Source organism: Panthera onca, chromosome D2 (genome assembly GCF_046562875.1).
Source record: "Panthera onca isolate mPanOnc1 chromosome D2, mPanOnc1 haplotype 2, whole genome shotgun sequence".
Lineage (NCBI taxonomy): Eukaryota > Metazoa > Chordata > Mammalia > Carnivora > Felidae > Panthera > Panthera onca.
The window spans coordinates 66654131-66672581 of record NC_138349.1 but is presented as its reverse complement, the minus strand read 5'-3'; the positions used below and the strand labels follow the sequence as shown (position 1 = coordinate 66672581).

Sequence of the window (18451 nt, the reverse complement as noted above, 5' to 3'; positions counted from 1 at the left end):
TAATAATAATAATAATAATAATAATAATAATAATAATAAAGGAGTAGAACAGATCAATGAAACCAGGAGCTGGTTCTTTCAAAGAATTAACAAAATTGAAAACCCCTAGTCAGATTGATCAAAAAGAAAAAAAAAAAAAAAAGGACCCAAAATAAATAAAATCAAGAATGAAAGAGGAGAGATCATAACCACCACTGCATAAAAACAAATAATAAGAGAATATTATGAGAAATTATGTCAACAAATAGGGCAATCTGGAAGAAATGGACAAATTCCTAGAAACATATATTACCAAAACTGAAACATGAAGAAACAGAAAATGTGAACAGACCCATAACCAGTAAAGAAATTTAATTAGTCATCAAAATCTCCCAACAAACAACAAACAAGGGTCCAGGGCCAGATGGCTTTCCAGAGGAATTGTACCAAACTTTTAAAGAAGAGTTAATAGGGGAAAATGACAGTGTAGGAGGACGCTGGGCTCACCACGTCCTGCGGATCACTTAGATTCCGCCCACACCTGCCTAAATAATCCAGAAAATCACCAGAAGACTAGCAGAATGGATTCTCCAGAGCCAAGCATATACGGTCCACGGAAGAGGGTAGGAAGGGTGGAGAGGCGGTGCGCGCTACACGGACTGGAGGGAGGGAGTCGGGATGGAGGGGCAGTCCGCTGGCAAAGCAGAGGCCCCGAGTCTGGCTTGCAAAAATGGAGGGGGCGGACGGAGTGTGTTCTGACAGCAAGTGGGACTTAACATCTGGAATGTTATAAGTTAACAGATCTGCTCATGAACGGGAGGGCTGAAGGACAACGGGAGGGAGAGTTGTTGAGCCACAGACAACAGAGCGCAGCTTGGCGGGGAACAAAGGTGCTCACCAGCGCTATCTCCCTCATCCATCCCCCAGCCCAAATCCCAAAGGGAACCAGTTCCTGTCAGGGAACTTGCTTGCACCTCGAAAACACCCAATGCTGTGCTTCTGCGGATCCATCCCTCCGGCGGATCTGACTCCCTCCCGGTGCCACAGGGCCCCTCCCGACCAGATCACCAAGGAAAAGCAAACTGAGCCTGCCCCTCCTGCCCCTGTGCACCTTGCCGATCCACCCCAGCTAATACGCCAGATTCCCAGCACCACAAGCCTGGCAGTGTGCAAGTAGCCCAAATGGGCCACGCCACCCCACAGTGAATCCCGCCCCTACAAGAGGGAAAGAGAAGGTACGCACCAGTCTGACTGTGGCCTCAGCGGTGAGCTGGGAGCAGACATCAGGTCTGACTGCAGCCCCGCCCACCAACGCGAGTTATTCAAGACAGCACAGGGGAAGTGCCCTGCCGTTCCACACCACTCCAGGGACTATCCAAAATGACCAAACAGAAGAATTCCCCTTAAAAAAACCTCCAGCAAATAACGACAGCTAACGAACTGATCAAAAACGATTTAAACAATATAAACAGAAAGTGAAGTTAGAATAATAGTCATAAAATTAATTGCTGGGCTTGAAAACAGTATAAAGGACAGCGGAGAATCTATTGCTACAGAGATCAAGGGACTAAGGAACAGCCACAAGGAGCTGAAAAGCGCTTTAAAAGAAATGCAAAATAAAATGGAAACGACAACAGCTCGGATTGAAGAGGCAGAGGAGAGAATAGGTGAACTAGAAGATAAAATTATGGAAAAAGAAGAAGCTGAGAAAAAGAGAGATAAAATAATCCAAGAGTATGAGGGGAAAATTAGAAAACTAAGTGATGCACTAAGAGAAATAATCTACCCATAATTGGTATTCCAGAGGAGGAAGAGAGAGGGAAAGGTGCTGAAGGTGTACTTGAAGAAATCATAGCTGAGAACTTCCCTGAACTGGGGAAGGAAAAAGGCATTGAAATCCAAGAGGCACAGAGAACTCCCTTCAGACGTAACTTGAATCAATCTTCTGCATGATATATCATAGTCAAACTGGCAAAATACAAGGATAAAGAGAAAATTCTGAAAACAGCGAGGGATAAATGTGCTCTAAGATATAAAGGGAGACCTATAAGAATTGTGACAGATCTCTCTACTGAAACTCGGCAGGGCAGAAAGGAATGGCAGGAAATCTTCAATGTGATGAACAGAAAAAAATATGCAGCCGAGAATCCTTTATCCAGCAAGTCTGTCATTTAGACTAGAAGGAGAGATAAAGGTCTTCCCAAACAAACAAAAACTGAAGGAATTCATCACCACTAAACCAGCCCTACAAGAGATCCTAAGGAGGATCCTGTGAGACAAAGTACCAGAGACATCACTACAACCATGAAACCTATAGACATCACAATGACTCTAAACCCATATCTTTCTATAATAACACTGAATGTAAATGGACTAAATGCACCAACCAAAAGACATAGGGTATCACAATGGATAAAAAAAACAAGACCCATCTATTTGCTGTCTACAAGAGACTCATTTTAGATCTGAGGACACCTTCAGATTGAAAGTGAGGGGATGGAGAACTATTTATCATGCTACTAGAGGTCAAAAGAAAGCTGGAGTAGCCATACTTATATCAGACAAACTAAACCTTAAATTAAAGGCTGTAACAAGAGATTAAGAAGGACATTATATACTAATTACAGGGTCTATCCATCAAGAAGAACTAAAAATTATAAATGTCTATGTGCCGAATACAGGAGCCCCCAAATATATGAAACAATTACTCACAAACATAAACAACCTTATTGACAAGAATGTGGTATTGCAGGGGACTTTAACACCCCACTTACAGAAATGGATAGATCATCTAGACACATTGTCAATAAAGAAACAAGGGCCCTGGATGATATATTGGATCAGATGGACTTGACAGATATATTTAGAATTCTGCATCCCAAAGCAACAGAATATACTTTCTTCTCAAGTGCACATGGAACATTCTCCAAGATAGATCACATACTGGGTCACAAAACAGCCCTTTATAAGTATACAAGAATTGAGATCATACCATGCATACTTTCAGTCCACAATGCCATGAAGCTTGAAATCAACCACAGGAAAAAGTCTGGAAAACCTCCAAAAGCATGGAAGTTAAAGAACACCCTACTAAAGAATGAGTGGGTCAACCAGGCAATTCGAGAAGAAATTAAAAAATATATGGAAACAAACAAAAATGAAAATACAACAATCCAAATGCTTTGGAATGCAGCAAAGGCAGTCCTGAGAGGAAAATACATTGCAATCCAGGCCTATCTCAAACACAAGAAAAATCCCAAATACAAAAACTAACAGCACACCTAAAGGAAATAGAAGCAAAGCAGCAAAGACACGGCAAACCCAGCAGAAGAAGAGAAATAATAAAGAGCAGAGTAGAAATAAACAATATAGAATCTAAAAACACTGTAGAGCAGATCAATGAAACCAAGAGTTGGTTTTTTGAAAAAATAAACAAAATTGACAAACCTCTAGCCAGGCTTCTCAAAAAGAAAAGGGAGATGACCCAAAGAGATAAAATCATGAATGAAAATGGAATTATTATAACCAACCCCTCAGAGATACAAGCAATTATCAGGGAATACTATGAAAAATTGTGTGCCAACAAATTGGACAACCTGGAAGAAATGGACAAATTCCTAAGCTCCCACACACTTCCAAAACTCAATCAGGAGGAAATAGAAAGCTTGAACAGACCCATAACCAGCAAAGAAATTGAATCAGTTATCAAAAATCTCCCAACAAATAAGAGTCCAGGACCAGATGGCTTCCCAGGGGAGTTCTACCAGACATTTAAAGCAGAGATAATACCTATCCTTCTCAAGCTATTCCAAGAAATAGAAAGGGAAGGAAAACTTCCAGACTCATTCTATGAAGCCAGTATTACTTTGATTCCTAAACCAGACAGAGACCCAGTAAAAAAAGAGAACTACAGGCCAATATCTCTGATGAATATGGATGTAAAAATTCTCAATAAGATAGTAGCAAATTGAATTCAACAGCATATAAAAAGAATGATTCACCATGACCAAGTGGGATTCATTCCTGGGATGCAGGGCTAGTTCAACATTTGCAAATCAATCAACGTGATACATCACATTAATGAAAGAAAAGATAAGAACCATATGATCCTGTCAATCGATGCAGAAAAGGCATTTGACAAAATTCAGCACTCTTTCTGAATAAAAACCCTCGAGAAAGTTGGGATTGAAGGAACATACTTAAACATCATAAAAGCCATTTTTGAAAAGCCCACAGCTAATATCATCCTCAGTGGGGAAAAACTGAGAGCTTTCCCCCTGAGATCAGGAACACGACAGGAATGTCCACTCTCACTGCTGTTCTTTAACATAGTGTTGGAAGTGCTAGCATCAGCAATCAGACAACAAAAGGAAATCAAAGGCATCCAAATTGGCAAAGATGAAGTCAAGCTTTCGCTTTTTGCAGATGACATGATATTATACATGGAAAATCCGATAGACTCCACCAAAAGTCTGCTAGAACTGATACATGAATTCAGCAAAGTTGCAGGATACAAAATCAATGTACAGAAATCAGTTGCATTCTTATACACTAACAATGAAGCAACAGAAAGACAAATAAAGAAACTGATCCCATTCACAATTGCACCAAGAAGCATAAAACACCTAGGAATAAATCTACCAAAGATGTAAAAGATCTGTATGCTGAAAACTATAGAAAGCTTATGAAGGTAATTGAAGAAGATATAAAGAAATGGAAAGACATTCCGTGCTCATGGATTGGAAGAATAAATGTTGTCAAAATGTCAATACTACCCAAAGCTATCTACACATTCAATGCAATCCCAATCAAAATTGCACCAGCATTCTTCTCGAAACTAGAACAAGCAACCCTAAAATTCATATGGAACCACAAAAGGCCCCGAATAGCCAAAGTAATTTTGAAGAAGAAGACCAAAGCAGGAGGCATCACAATCTCAGACTTTAGCCTCGACTACAAAGCTGTCATCATCAAGACACCATGGTATTGGCATAAAAACAGACACATAGACCAATGGAATAGAATAGAAACCCCAGAACTAGACCCCCAAACGTATGGCCAACTCATCTTTGACAAAGCAGGAAAGAACATCCATTGGAAAAAAGTCTCTTTAACAAATGGTGCTGGGAGAACTGGACAGCAACATGCAGAAGGTTGCAACTAGACCACTTTCTCACACCATTCACAAAAATAAACTCAAAATGGATAAAGGACCTGAATGTGAGACAGGAAACCATCAAAACACTAGAGGAGAAAGCAAGGAAAGACCTCTCTGACCTCAGCCGCAGCAATTTCTTACTTGACACATCCCCAATGGCAAGGGAATTAAAAGCAAAAATCAACTATTGGGACCTCATGAAGATAAAAAGCTTCTGCACAGCAAAGGAAACAATCAACAAAACTAAAAGGCAACCAATGGAATGGGAAAAGACATTTGTAAATGACATATCGGACAAAGGGCTAGTATCCAAAATCTATAAAGAGCTCACCAAACTCCACACCCAGAAAACAAATAACCCAGTGAAGAAATGGGCAGAAAACATGAATAGACACTTGTCTAAAGAAGTAATCCGGATGGCCAACAGGCACATGAAAAGATGCTCAACGTCGCTCCTCATCAGGGAATTACCAATCAAAACTACACTCAGATATCACCTCACGCCAGTTAGAGTGGCCAAAATGAACAAATCAGGAGACTATAGATGCTGGAGAGGATGTGGAGAAATGGGAATCCTCTTGCACTGTTGGTGGGAATGCAAACTGGTGCAGCCACTCTGGAAAACAGTGTGGAGTTTCCTTAAAAAATTAATAATAGACCTACCCTATGACCCAGCAATAGCACTGCTAGGAATTTACTCAAAGGATACAGGAGTACTGATGCATAGGGGCACTTGTGCCCCAATGTTTATAGCAGCACTCTCAACAAGAGCCAAATTATGGAAAGAGCCTAAATGTCCATCAACTGATGAATGGATAAAGAAATTGTGGTTTATACACACAATGGAGTACTACGTGGCAATGAAAAAGAATGAAATATGGCCCTTTGTAGCAACGTGGATGGAACTGGAGAGTGTGATGCTAAGTGAAATAAGCCATACAGAGAAAGACAGATAGCATATGTTTTCACTGTTATGTGGATCCTGAGAAACTTAACAGAAACCATGGGGGAGGGGAAGGAAAAATAAAAGAGGTTAGAGTGGGAGACAGCCAAAGCATAAGAGAGTCTTAAAAACTGAGAACAAACTGAGGGTTGATGGTGGGTGGGAGGGAGGGGGTGTAGGTGATGGGCATTGAAGAGGGCACCTTTTGGTTTGAGCACTGGGTGTTGTATGGAAACCAATTTAACAATAAATTTCATATATTAAAAAATAAATAAATAAAATAAAATAAAAACAAAAAAAAAAAAAAGAAGAGTTAATATCTATTCTTTTGAAGCTGTTGCAAAAATAGAAATGGAAGGAAATCTTCCAAACTCATTCTATGAGGTCAGCATTACCTTGATTCCAAAACCAGACAAAGACCCCACTAAAAAGGAGATCTACAGACCAATTTCCCTGATGAATATTGACACAAAAATCCTCAACAAGTTACTAACCAACAGGATCCAAGAATACATTAAAAAAATATTTATCATGATCAAGTGGATTTATTTCTGGGATGCAAGCCTTGTTTAATATGTGCAATTAAATCAATTTGATACATCACATTAATAATAATAGTAACACATTAAAGAATAAGAACTATACGATCCTCTCAATACATGGAGAGAAAGCATTTAACAAAATACATCATCCTTTCTTGATAAAAAAAAAAACATCAAGAAAGTAGGGATAGAAAGATCATACCTTAAGATCATAAAAACCATATATGAAAGACCCACCACGAAAATCATCCTCAATAGGGAAAACTGAGAGTTTTCTCCCTAAGGTCAGGAACACGACAAGGATATCCACTCTCACCACTATTACTCAACATAGTGTTAGAAGCCCTAGCCTCAGCAGTCAGACAACACAAAGAAATAAAAGGCATCCAAATCAGCAAGGAGGAAGCCAAACTCTGAGTCTTCGCAGATGACATGATACTCTATATGGAAAACCCAAAAGATTCTACCAAAAAACTGCTAGAACTGATCCATGAATTCAGCAAAGTTGCTGGATATAAAATCAATGTACAGATATCAATTTCATTTCTATATACCAATAATGAAGCAGCAGAAAGAGAAATCAAGGAATTTATCCCATTTACAATTGCACCAAAAACCGTAAAACACCTAGGAATAAACCTAACCAAAGAGGTGAAAAATCTATACACTGAAAACTATAGAAAGCTTATAAAAGAAATCAAAGAACACACACACACACACACACACACACACACACACACACACGGAAAAGTATTCCATGCTCATGGATTGGAAGAAAAAATATTGTTAAAATGTCAATACTACCCAAAGTAATCTATATCTTCAATGCAATCCCTATCAAAATAGCACAAGCATTCTTCACAGAGCTAGAATAAACAATTCTAAAATTTGTATGGAACCAGAAAGACTCCGAATAGCTAAAGTAATCCTGAAAAAGAAAACCAAAGCTGGAGGCATCACAATTCCAGGCTTTAAGATGTATTACAAAGCTCTAATCATCAAGACAGTGTGGCCCTGGCACAAAACCAGACACATAGATCAATGGAACAGAATAGAGAACCCAGAAATTGACCAACAAAGTATGGCCAACTAATCTTTGACAAAGCAGGAAAGGATATCCAATGGAAAAAGGCAGTTTCTTCAGCAAATGGTGTTGGTAAAACAGGAAACTAACATACAGAAGAATGAACCTGGACCACTATCTTATACATACACAAAAATAAACTTGAAATGAATGAAATACCTAAACATAAGACAGGAAGCCATCAAAATCCTAGAGGAAAAAGCAGGCAAAAACCTCTTTGACCTCAGTCATGGCAACTTCTTACTCAACATATCTCCGGAAGCAAGGGAAACAAAAGCAAAAATGAACTATTGGGACCTCATTAAGATAAAAAGCTTCTGCACAGTGAAGGAATCAACATAACTAAAAGGCAAGTGATGGAATGTGGGAAGATATTTGCAAAGGACATATCAGATAAAGGGTTAGTATCCAAAATCTATAAAGAACTTACCAAACTCAACACCCAAAAAACAAATAATCCAGTGAAGAAATGGGCAAACGACATGAGTAGACAATTTTCCAAAGAAAACATACAGATGGCTAACAGACACATGAAAAAATGCTCAACATCCCTCATCATCAGAGAAATGCAAATCAAAACCACAATGAGATACCACCTCACACCTGTCAGATGGCTAAAATTAACAACTGAAGCAACAACAGAGTTGGCAAGGATGTGAGGAAAGAGGAACTCTTTTGCACCATTGGTGGGAATGCAAACTGGTGCAGCCACTCTGGGAAACAGTATGGAAGTTTCTCAAAAAATTAAAAATAGAACTACCCTACGACCCAGCATTGGACTACTAGGTATTTATCCAAAGGATACAGGAGTGCTGTTTTGAAGGGGCACATCCACCCACCCCTATATTTATAACAACACTATCAACAATAGCCAAAGTATGGAAAGAGCCCAAATGTCCATTGACTGATGAATGCATAAAAAAGATGTGGTATATATATGCAATGTAATATTAATGGGCAATCAAAACAAATGAAATCTTGCCATTTGCAACAATGTGGATGGAACTAGAGTGTATTATGCTAAGCAAAATTAGTCAGAGAAAGACAAATACATGACTTCACTCATGTGGAATTTAAGATATAAAACAGATGAATATAAGGTAAGCGTAGCAAAAATAGTATAAAAACAGGGAGGGGGACAAGACATAAGAGACTCTTAAATACAAACTGAGAACAAACTGAGGGTTGCTGGAGGGGTTGTGGGTAGGGTGATGGGTTAAATGGGCAAGGGGCATTAAGGACGACACTTGGGATAAACATTGGTGGTTATATGAATCACTGGATTCTATTCCTGAAATCATTATTGCACTATATGCTAATTAACTTGGATATAAATTTAAAAAAAGATATGCCCCCTCCCCCCCAAAAAAAGAATTGCCAGGTGTATATATACAGTGGAATATTACTCAGCCATTAAAAAGAATGAAATCTTGCCATTTGCAATAACATGGATGGAGTTAGAATACGTTATGCTACACAAAATTAGAGAAAGACAAATACCATATGATTTCACTCATATGTGGAGTTTAAGAAACAAGACAAATGAACATAGGGGAAGGGGGGAAAAGAGGGAAGCAAACCACAAGAGACTCTTAACAATAGAGAACAAACTGTTAATGGAAGGTGTTGGGCTAAATTGATGATGGGGATTAAGGAGAGTACTTGTGATGACCACTGAGTGTTGTATTTAAGTGATGAATCACTAAAGCCTACACCTGCACCCAATTTTACTATATGTGTTAACTAATTAGAATTTAAATAAAAACTTGAAATAAAAAAATTGGCAGGTAATAAGTATTAACAGGCTCCGGTTATGGAGCTTATAGTTGTTATTCTACAGTCCCCAAAGTGAGGGCATCACAGATCCAATAACACTCCAGCTGCAAACAGAAAAAATCAGTTTCTCTCAAGATATCTAGAACTTTCAAAATGTGGACACTTACAAATCTTACTTCTATTCCTCCATTGCAAAACCTACTCATATTTATTCTACCATCCTAAGTCTGAGCTGATAGAACGCAACCACCTAAGGCAAGTTACAGGTCTTTTCTGGGCCTCAATTTCCTTATCTGTAAAATAAAGGCTTGTATTCATTATTTGTAGGGTGCCCTCCTGTGCTAAAAAGGTAAAAGACAGTAAGTAGCTTTGAGAAAGAAAAGTTTGTCTTGAAAAGCTGTCTGATTTTTTTTTCTATTGTGCAAAGCTAAAAATCACTCTTTACACCCCTCTTTTAGTGAATTTGAAGCCACTTGCGAAACAGGTCAGAAAGAATGGGAGAGTGGGATATCATCCATTTTCACCTCCCTCCCCCAATCTTATTTTACTCACGGTGATGTGCCAATTGCCTTTGTACCAAGGTTTAGTGAGCCTTTAAATATTTCAAGATGTATGAGACATTATCCCCTGTTCTCTTTTATTCTGATAACAAGCTGTCTGGGCCCTCTGCCAAAGACCCAATATCTTTGTGCAGTTCTACATGAATATGATTTTTCTCTATGCCATGGTCACCATTAGGGAAGATAAATAAAACTAACATTGGCAATGAGGACACTTACCTTTCTATTGTTTCTTATATAATGAAAGAAAAAGCTCATCATTACAACACTGCAACACCAGCATGAAGACTGGTGTCTCTTGGACTGGAAAAGATAGATTGGGGGTTGTTATTATGAGTGGCCTGAACAGATGTTACTTGATAGGTCCCTATCTATCAACCAGGAGATATTTTTATGTCAAAGAAAACTCTCCCTCATTCTGTTATACAAGTAGAGATTCTGTCCTTTGTGTCCTTAATAGGTTCTTACAAACACGTAAATGGTAAAGAGTTAAAGAAAAAAATAAGATCATAATTCAAAAGTTTTCTAAATTTCAGTCCTAGACTATTAGTGATAGTAATGCTCCTTAAGGGGGGAAAGAGGAGAATAGATAATCAAATCAGTTTGGAAATAAGAATTATAATCCAAATCTGGAGTCTCTATTCCATTGGTCTGTGTCTGTTTTTGTGCCAATACCGTACTGTCTTGATGATCACAGCTTTTTAGTAGAGGCTAAAGTCTGGGACTGTGATGCCTCCCTCTTTGGTTTTCTTCTTCAATATTACCTTGGCTATTTGGGGTCTTTTGTGGTTCCATAAAATTTTAGGATTGCTTGTTCTAGCTTCGAGAAGAATGCTGGTTACAATTTTGATTGGGATTCCATGGAATGTGTAGATTGCTTTGGGTAGTATTGACATTTTAACAATATTTATTCTTCCATTGTATGGCCAACTAATCTTTGACAAAGCAGGAAAGAATATCCAACGGAAAAAAGGCAGTCTCTTTAACAAATGGTGCTGGGAGAACTGGACAGCAACCTGCAGAAGAATGAAACTAAACCACTTTCTTACATCATTCACAAAAATAAACTCAAAATGGATGAAGGAACTGAATGTGAGATAGGAAACTATCAAAGCCCTAGAGGAGAAAGCAGGAAAAAACCTCTCTGACCTCAGCCGCAGCAATTTCTTACTCAACACATCTCCAAAGGCAAAGGAATTAAAAGCAAAAATGAACTATTGGGACCTCATGAAGATAAAAAGCTTCTGCACAGCAAAGGAAACAATCAACAAAACTAAAAGGCAACCAATGAAATGGGAAAAGATATTTGCAAATGACATATCAGACAAAGGGATAGTATCCAAAATCTACAAAGAACTAACCAAACTCCACACCCCCCAAAAAAAATCCAGTGAAGAAATGGGCAGAAAACATGAACAGACACTTTTCTAAAGAAGACATTCAGATGGCCAACAGGTACATGAAAAGATGCCTCAATGTCACTCATCATCAGGGAAATAAAAATCAAAACCACACTGAGATACCACCTCACGCCAGAGTGGCTAAAATGAACAAATCGGGAGACTACAGATGCTGGTGAGGATGTGGAGAAATGGGAACCCTCTTGTACTGCTGGTGGGAATGCAAACTGGGGCAGCCGCTCTGGAAAACAGTGTGCAGGTTCCTCAAAAAATTAAAAACAGATCTACCCTATGACCCAGGAATAGCACTGCTAGGAATTTGCCCAAGGAATACAGGAGTGCTGATGCATAGGGGCACTTGTACTCCAATGTTTATAGCAGCACTTTCAACAATAGGCAAATTATGGAAAGAGCCTAAATGTCCATCAAATGACGAATGGATAAAGAAGAAGTGGTTTATATATACAATGGAATACCACTTGGCAATGAGAAAGAATGAAATCTGGCCATCTGTAGCAATGTGGATGGAACTGGAGGGTATTTTGCTAAGTGAAATAATTCAGGCAGAGAAAGATACCATATATTTTCACTCATATGTGTCTCTTGAGAATATTAACAGAAGGCCATGGGGGAGGGGAAGGGGAAAAAAAGTTACAGAGAGTGAAGGAGGCAAACCATAACAGACCCTTAAATACTGAGAACAGACTGAGGGTTGATGGGGGTTGGCGGAGAGGGGAAAGTGGGTGATGGGCATTGAGGAGGGCACCTGTTGGAATGAGCACTGGGTGTTTTATAGAAACCAATTTGACAATAAATTATATTAAAGAATAAATAATAAAAAAGATTTAAAAAAGAGTTATAATCCATTACCAGAAAATATCTTTTTAGAGAGCAACTGACAGCCTGTGAGAATAGGACAGATCCAGGATAGGAACTCTATTTATGATAGATCCTGTGTTGGCAAATGAAAACAGCTGTCCCCTGGCACAGAGGAGTACCCAAAAAGGAAGGACAGAAAAGCCCACACACCTCAGACACAATCAACCCTTATTTCAAGCCACAGGGTCCTTACCCGGTATTTCTTTTCTTGTTCAAATTTTTCTTCAAATTTCCTAATTTTTCGCTTGAGGCTCTGGATGTGCTTGGTGAGCTGGGTAATGGTCTGTGGCTCCTTGCCATCACCACAGCCACACCGTGAAGAACTTCGTGGCCTGTAATGATTGCAGGGAGGGAGAGAATCATAAAAAACCATGGTCTTCCCATAAACATTGCTGCTGGTCTACAAACGAAGCTTCCTGGATTATCAGAGAGGATAGGCCATTTTTAATGAGTCTACCATTGTGGCATTTACTTATTAATAGAGATCACTGATCAAGGAATTCCATTATGGGAAAATGCTATCAGGGAATTTAGTGCAGAAATGTCAGAATATTATTCTAGGAAGTGCATTTCCTAAAGTTTGGAAGAGGCCAATTTAAGACAAAAAGAAATAGCCTGCTGTGGAATTATCCAAACAGGTTGCACCTAATAACATTTTTAAAGAAGATATAGATAAATAGTTAATTTTCTTGACACAACAGAGCCTTGTGAATCTAATAAGAATGGACCCCCACCTCCAGAAAATGCATTGACCCTCTCACATAGCCCACAGTTTACAATAGCAATAATCCACTAACTCCCTCAAATCCATCAATAGACAGCCTGCAAGGTCAGATTTGGAAAATTCATTAATGACAGCAGAAGTTACTAAGGAGAAACTAGGATTCTCTGTACATATTTTCAGTCAAGGGACACTCATTTTAGTTTTGAATCCAAATAATTTGTAGATTTTTTTAAAAAAAGAATGCATAGTTTCACACTTTTTGGGGGGAGTGGAGGGCAGCTATTGTAAGCTGCTACTCTTGTGGAATCTAAGAAGAAATTGAGGTAGACACCTCCCAAGCACTGCCACAAGCTATCCCTTGAAGCCACTGTTGGGCATGCAAAGAATATTGAGCTTACCAAGGATACTCCTGATATTTGCATAGACATATTCTTACTTAGAACTCTGGTCATTTGACCAAAAATGTTCAAACATGTAAGCCCTGGGGTATTCCTGCATCTCATGACCATTTCCTCCTGAGATGGCAAGACCTGACACAGTATTCCCAAATAGAAAGTACACTGATTCTTGCCATTCATTGCTCAGGTCTTGAAGTTGTATTTGATAGGCATGTCTGCACTATTTCAGACACACACTTCATTATAGGTTATAAATGTATTTGAAAAAGTGGATGAAATGAAGATAAGGTTTTCTTACATCATAAACGGCTGAGTGCTGGGTGGAGAAGGGGCTGATTCAGGGTCTAAGTTGAATCTCTGGCTTTGGCTGAAGATGGAGCATCGTGGTGACAGCAGTGGGTTATCACCGTCAGTGATGTGATAGAGAAGCCTGCTAGTCCCAACAGACTGGAGGTCTTCTGGTGCACTGTCTGCTTCATTCTGCCCATCTTTGTGGGCTGGTGGAGGGTCTGAGGAAACAAGATAAATCATCAAGATTCAGAAATGACAGAGGCCTTGAGACTGTCATGTTCCTAAGTAAAGATCATAAACATTCGTTATAATGTCTGGCTTCTTTGTCATTTCTTCTTTCTGGGGATATGAAAGGTATGTTTATTCTCAGAGAAACTGGATAGAAAATATTACAAAGCCACTAACAAAAAAAATGGAAATACAAATTATTTTGGTATAAATTTAAAGTAATGATTCAGTAATGATTCCATTTTATGTAAAAAGCATACATTTATGTGTACAAGTAAGTGCACTAAAATACCAAAGAAGCTACTTAGCAACTACAAAGCATGGAAGAATTAGGAATGATTCTTTTTCTCCTCCAAAAATTTTTGTAGCATTTTATTTTTGACAAAAATTAAAAAAACAAGGACAAAACAGATTCCAAATCCTGTCTCCAGCTACGTCTGTGTCTGAATTCTATGATCACTCCCCTTTTATTTTTTTTAATGTTTATTTTTGAGAGAGAGAGAGAGAGAGAGAGAGCGAGCAAGCAGGAGGGGCAAAGAGAGAAGGAGACCCAGAATCCAAAGCAGGCTCCAGGCTCTGAGCTGTCAGAACAGAGACCAACACAGGGCTCAAACTGTTTAACTGTGAGATCATGACCTGAGCCAAAGTCCGATGCTTAACCTACTGAGCCACCCAGGGGCCCAGATCACTCTCCCTTTAAATGAACTCATTAACTTCCCACCTCAGGGCCAGTCCAGAGAGTGGGCACACCTGCGCTCTAGAGGAAGGGCAGATAAGTGAGGAATATGAAGACACTGAGTCAGAGTGGCCAGGTGAGACTCTCTACATCAGGGGCTCTAGACAGTTATTTGAGCAACAGCCAAAACAAACTCCTTCTCAATTTTGCCCAGCAAACAACTCAGGACAATTCAAGGCTTTCTTTTATTCTTACCCCAAATAAAGAGAAAAACAAATGCTTTCTGGGTGAATAAGCAGAATCTGAAAACACTGATAATCCACTTTTCCAAAATAAACATTTATCACAATTTGGTACCGGATGACTCTTAATCAGGTTTAGAATGGCTCATGTTCTCCAGAGCTTGAAATGCAATTTGCTTTGTGCAACATCAAAGGTCTGATCCCTTGTGTGCTTTCAATTGGCTTCTTCCCTGTTGGGTTTCAGACTGGGAGCCTGGATAATGCCTCCAATGTGCCTGTGAAGCTCACTAACAGCATTCTATCAGTGGCTGAGCTGGCCAGAAGTGCATGAGATGAGGGCTGGTGAAGAGGTGGGGCCAGATGAACACCAGTGCCCAGGTCTGAAAGACAAGGTGTGTCTGACAACTCCCCACAGGCAACACCCTTGCTAAGAATAATTTACCCAGAAAACACAGTTTGGCAGGAGCCTTAAAGAGTAACAGGAGTAAGAGTTACTAATCAATAAATGTTATTAATCAACAACATATGCTAACAATCACCTTCAAAGCCCACCAGGAGGTATACAGGTGCTTACCAAATCCTTTCAATAAACCATTAGAACCCAAAAAGAAATGCATTTTATTCATATTACCTGTTTCTGGACAGAATATTTTGGTAATAATGACGGGGAAGAAGAGAATTTTTAGCAAGCACCTGGGACCAGTGTATTTTTGTTGAAATGGGAAAGGTCTGAGGCATTCAGCCCTTCAGCTCAGCTGTGGCCCTAGGGTCAAAATGAACATGAGTCTCTTGGTGCTGCTTTGTAATGCCAAATGGAGGCACTTGGGCTCCTAGCCATTTTACTGAAGTGGAGGCAAGAAGAGAGCTTAGCTTCTGAAACCCACAGGGTCCTATGATGGAACTTCATAAGATCACAGATCACTCTGAATGGCTCCTTTTGAATTGCATTACAATTAAATCCATAAACCTCCATTTATATGGTGTGTGCTTCTGTGGGCACTCATGTCATTTGCTGCCTACTTAACATACCAAACCCCCTGCCCTAGATTTACCACTAGAGGAAGCAGAGAGCCACAAAGACCTAGAAGCACCAAGCTGAAAACCAACAAAAAGTCAAAAATTGGTAATTTGGTAGTGCTTCAGTTATATGTTCAAACTCATTATTTGAATTGAGAAGTGGCTTAATTAAATCAGATGGTGCATGTGTGTGGGCACTTGCACACACATAATTATTGAGCTCCTTGCTCAGAAGAGGCCAGCACAGATTCTGAGGCAGCCATTGCTGCTATCATCCTGGGAATAGAGCCCAGGTCAGCTCTTACAGACCCTGCTCCCCAACAGGGAAAAGCTTACTGCGGTTTCTGATGCTTCTCAGTTGAGTATGTTACTTTGTCTTCTGAAGGACAGGGCTGCTTGCTATAGGGCCCCTCATGTGATGCAGTGTGATTTAAAGGAAGGGGCCTAGGAACCAGGAATTTTGGTGTGCTTATACTTTCTTGTGAAGTTCCAGGGACTTTCTGATCTCTCTCAGTGTCTTTGTTTGGCCCATCTTACAGAGCTGTGACAGGAAAGTACAAAGAGGTTGCTGCACATTGTGCCTGGAGTTAACAGTATTGTGCCGTACACTTAAAAAGTTGTTAAGAGTATATATCTATGTCAAAAAAACAGATCTTCAGGTAAAAAAAAAGTGTAGATCTCGTGTTCTTACCACAATTTAAAAAACAAAACTATTTCTTCTTTTCTTTTCTAAAAGAAATCTTATTTTCTAAAATTTCTATAATGAATAAATCTTAATTTTATAGGAGGAAAAAACAATAAAAGTTAATATTTAAAAAAAGTTTCAAAGAAAATGAGCATTCCTGAGAATGTGAGAAACAACCCCAGGGATGCCACAACAGAGAGCAAAGATTATGAGTTGGAGCCTCAGGTCTCCCATTTGTTTAGAAAGACTTCAGAAATGTTGGGCCTTTTTAAACATAGATTTTTTTTTCACTTGTAAAATGGAGAGAATGATGGTACCTGCCTCACAAGACTAAGTGAGGATGAAGATGAAATGAAATAAAACTATATATTCTACAAAATTGTTTCCATATCCACATAAACATATGTTTACTCCCTGTCCCTCTCTCTCTCTCTGCGCGCGTGCGCGCGCGCACACACACACACACACACACACACACCAAACTTATGATGGTTCAATTTATGATTTTTTGATGTTACGATGGTGTGAAAGTGATAACATTCAGTAGAAACCATACTTTGAATTTTGAAATTGGATCTTCTCCTGGGATAGCTTTGTGTGGTACGATACTCTCTTGTGATGCTGGGCAGTGGCAGTGAGCCACAGCTCACAGTCAGCCATGCAGTCACAAGGGTAAACCACCAATACACTTAAAACCATTCTCTATACAGCCATTTTTGTTTCCACTTTTGGTACAGTGTTCAATAAATTACATGAGATATTCAACTTCATAAAATAGGCTTTATGTTAGATAATTTTGCTCAACTGTAGGCTAATGTAAGTGTTCTGAGAACCTATTCATGTAGGCTAGGCTAAGTTAGATTGCTTAGTAGTCTAGATGTATTTCATGGATTTTTTTTAATGTTTTTTTTTATTTATTTCGAGAGAGAGACAGAAAGAACAGAGTATGGTGGCGGAGACAGAGGGAGAGAAAGAATCCCAAGCAGGCTCTGCGTTGTCAGTGCAGAGCCCAACATGGGGCTCAAACTCACAAACCCTGAGATTATGACCCGAGACAAAATCCAGAGGCAGACATTTAACCTACTGAGACACCCAGGTGCCCCTCTGTGAATTTTTGATTTACAATATTTTCAGCTTACAGTGTGTTACCTGGATGCAACCCTATTATAAGTCAAAGAAAATCTGAAGATCTGTATATAGATATAGAGTAGAATATGTACAAAAGAGTACATATTTTATATAAATTAATATATTTACTATGTATTTTAAATGGATAGATAAAATTTCAACCTATAATTGTTTTTATTTTTTAATTTTGGCTTCATCTTAAGTTATGGTGGTCAAGAAATAATGAATTTGATGTGCTGGTTACTATTTTTCTTACTAATACACATTAAAATAAATTTCTAGTAAAACTAACAATATTTGCCCATGGACCTTTGTCTAGCATATTTAGTGAAACACTGAGATAAGGCATAGAAGCTGCTAAACATAGTAACCATGAGAACCATCATTTTATAGTAATTATCATCATCAGAATAAGGAACTGAATATTATCTTCTCTTATTGAACATGAATTATAATCAGAATCCCTGTGGGGTTAATAAGGGAAATGAGAACCAATATACCCCTCAACATATAGTCCCTCCTATCAGTTCTTAGTTATAAGTAAGAATAATCATATGTAATATTTCTGGAGTAACTCACTTATTTCTTCAAACCTGTAAGAGTTTTTACATGTATTTAATCTTCAAAACAACCACATGAGGCTGATACTAATATGATCTCCATTTTAAATTCAGTATGCGGGGTGATATAAACTATGTTAGTTCCAGGGAGGGTTTGACCAGTGTCCATGGTAGAAGACTC

At 38.9% G+C, this 18451-nt stretch overlaps 1 protein-coding gene across 5 annotated transcripts in view; it reads right to left on the bottom strand.

The window, feature by feature from the left end:
* Positions 1–18451, bottom strand: part of FAM13C (family with sequence similarity 13 member C) — a 179166-nt gene that overhangs the window by 22915 nt on the left and 137800 nt on the right. For all 5 annotated transcript variants that reach the window (XM_078434267.2, XM_078434263.2, XM_078434264.2 and 2 more), the window contains 2 exons: positions 13742–13952; positions 12515–12653 (listed from right to left, as the gene is read on the bottom strand). In XM_078434267.2, coding sequence (XP_078290393.2) covers positions 12515–12653; positions 13742–13952 — 350 coding nt within the window. The remainder of the gene's footprint in view (positions 1–12514; positions 12654–13741; positions 13953–18451) is intronic.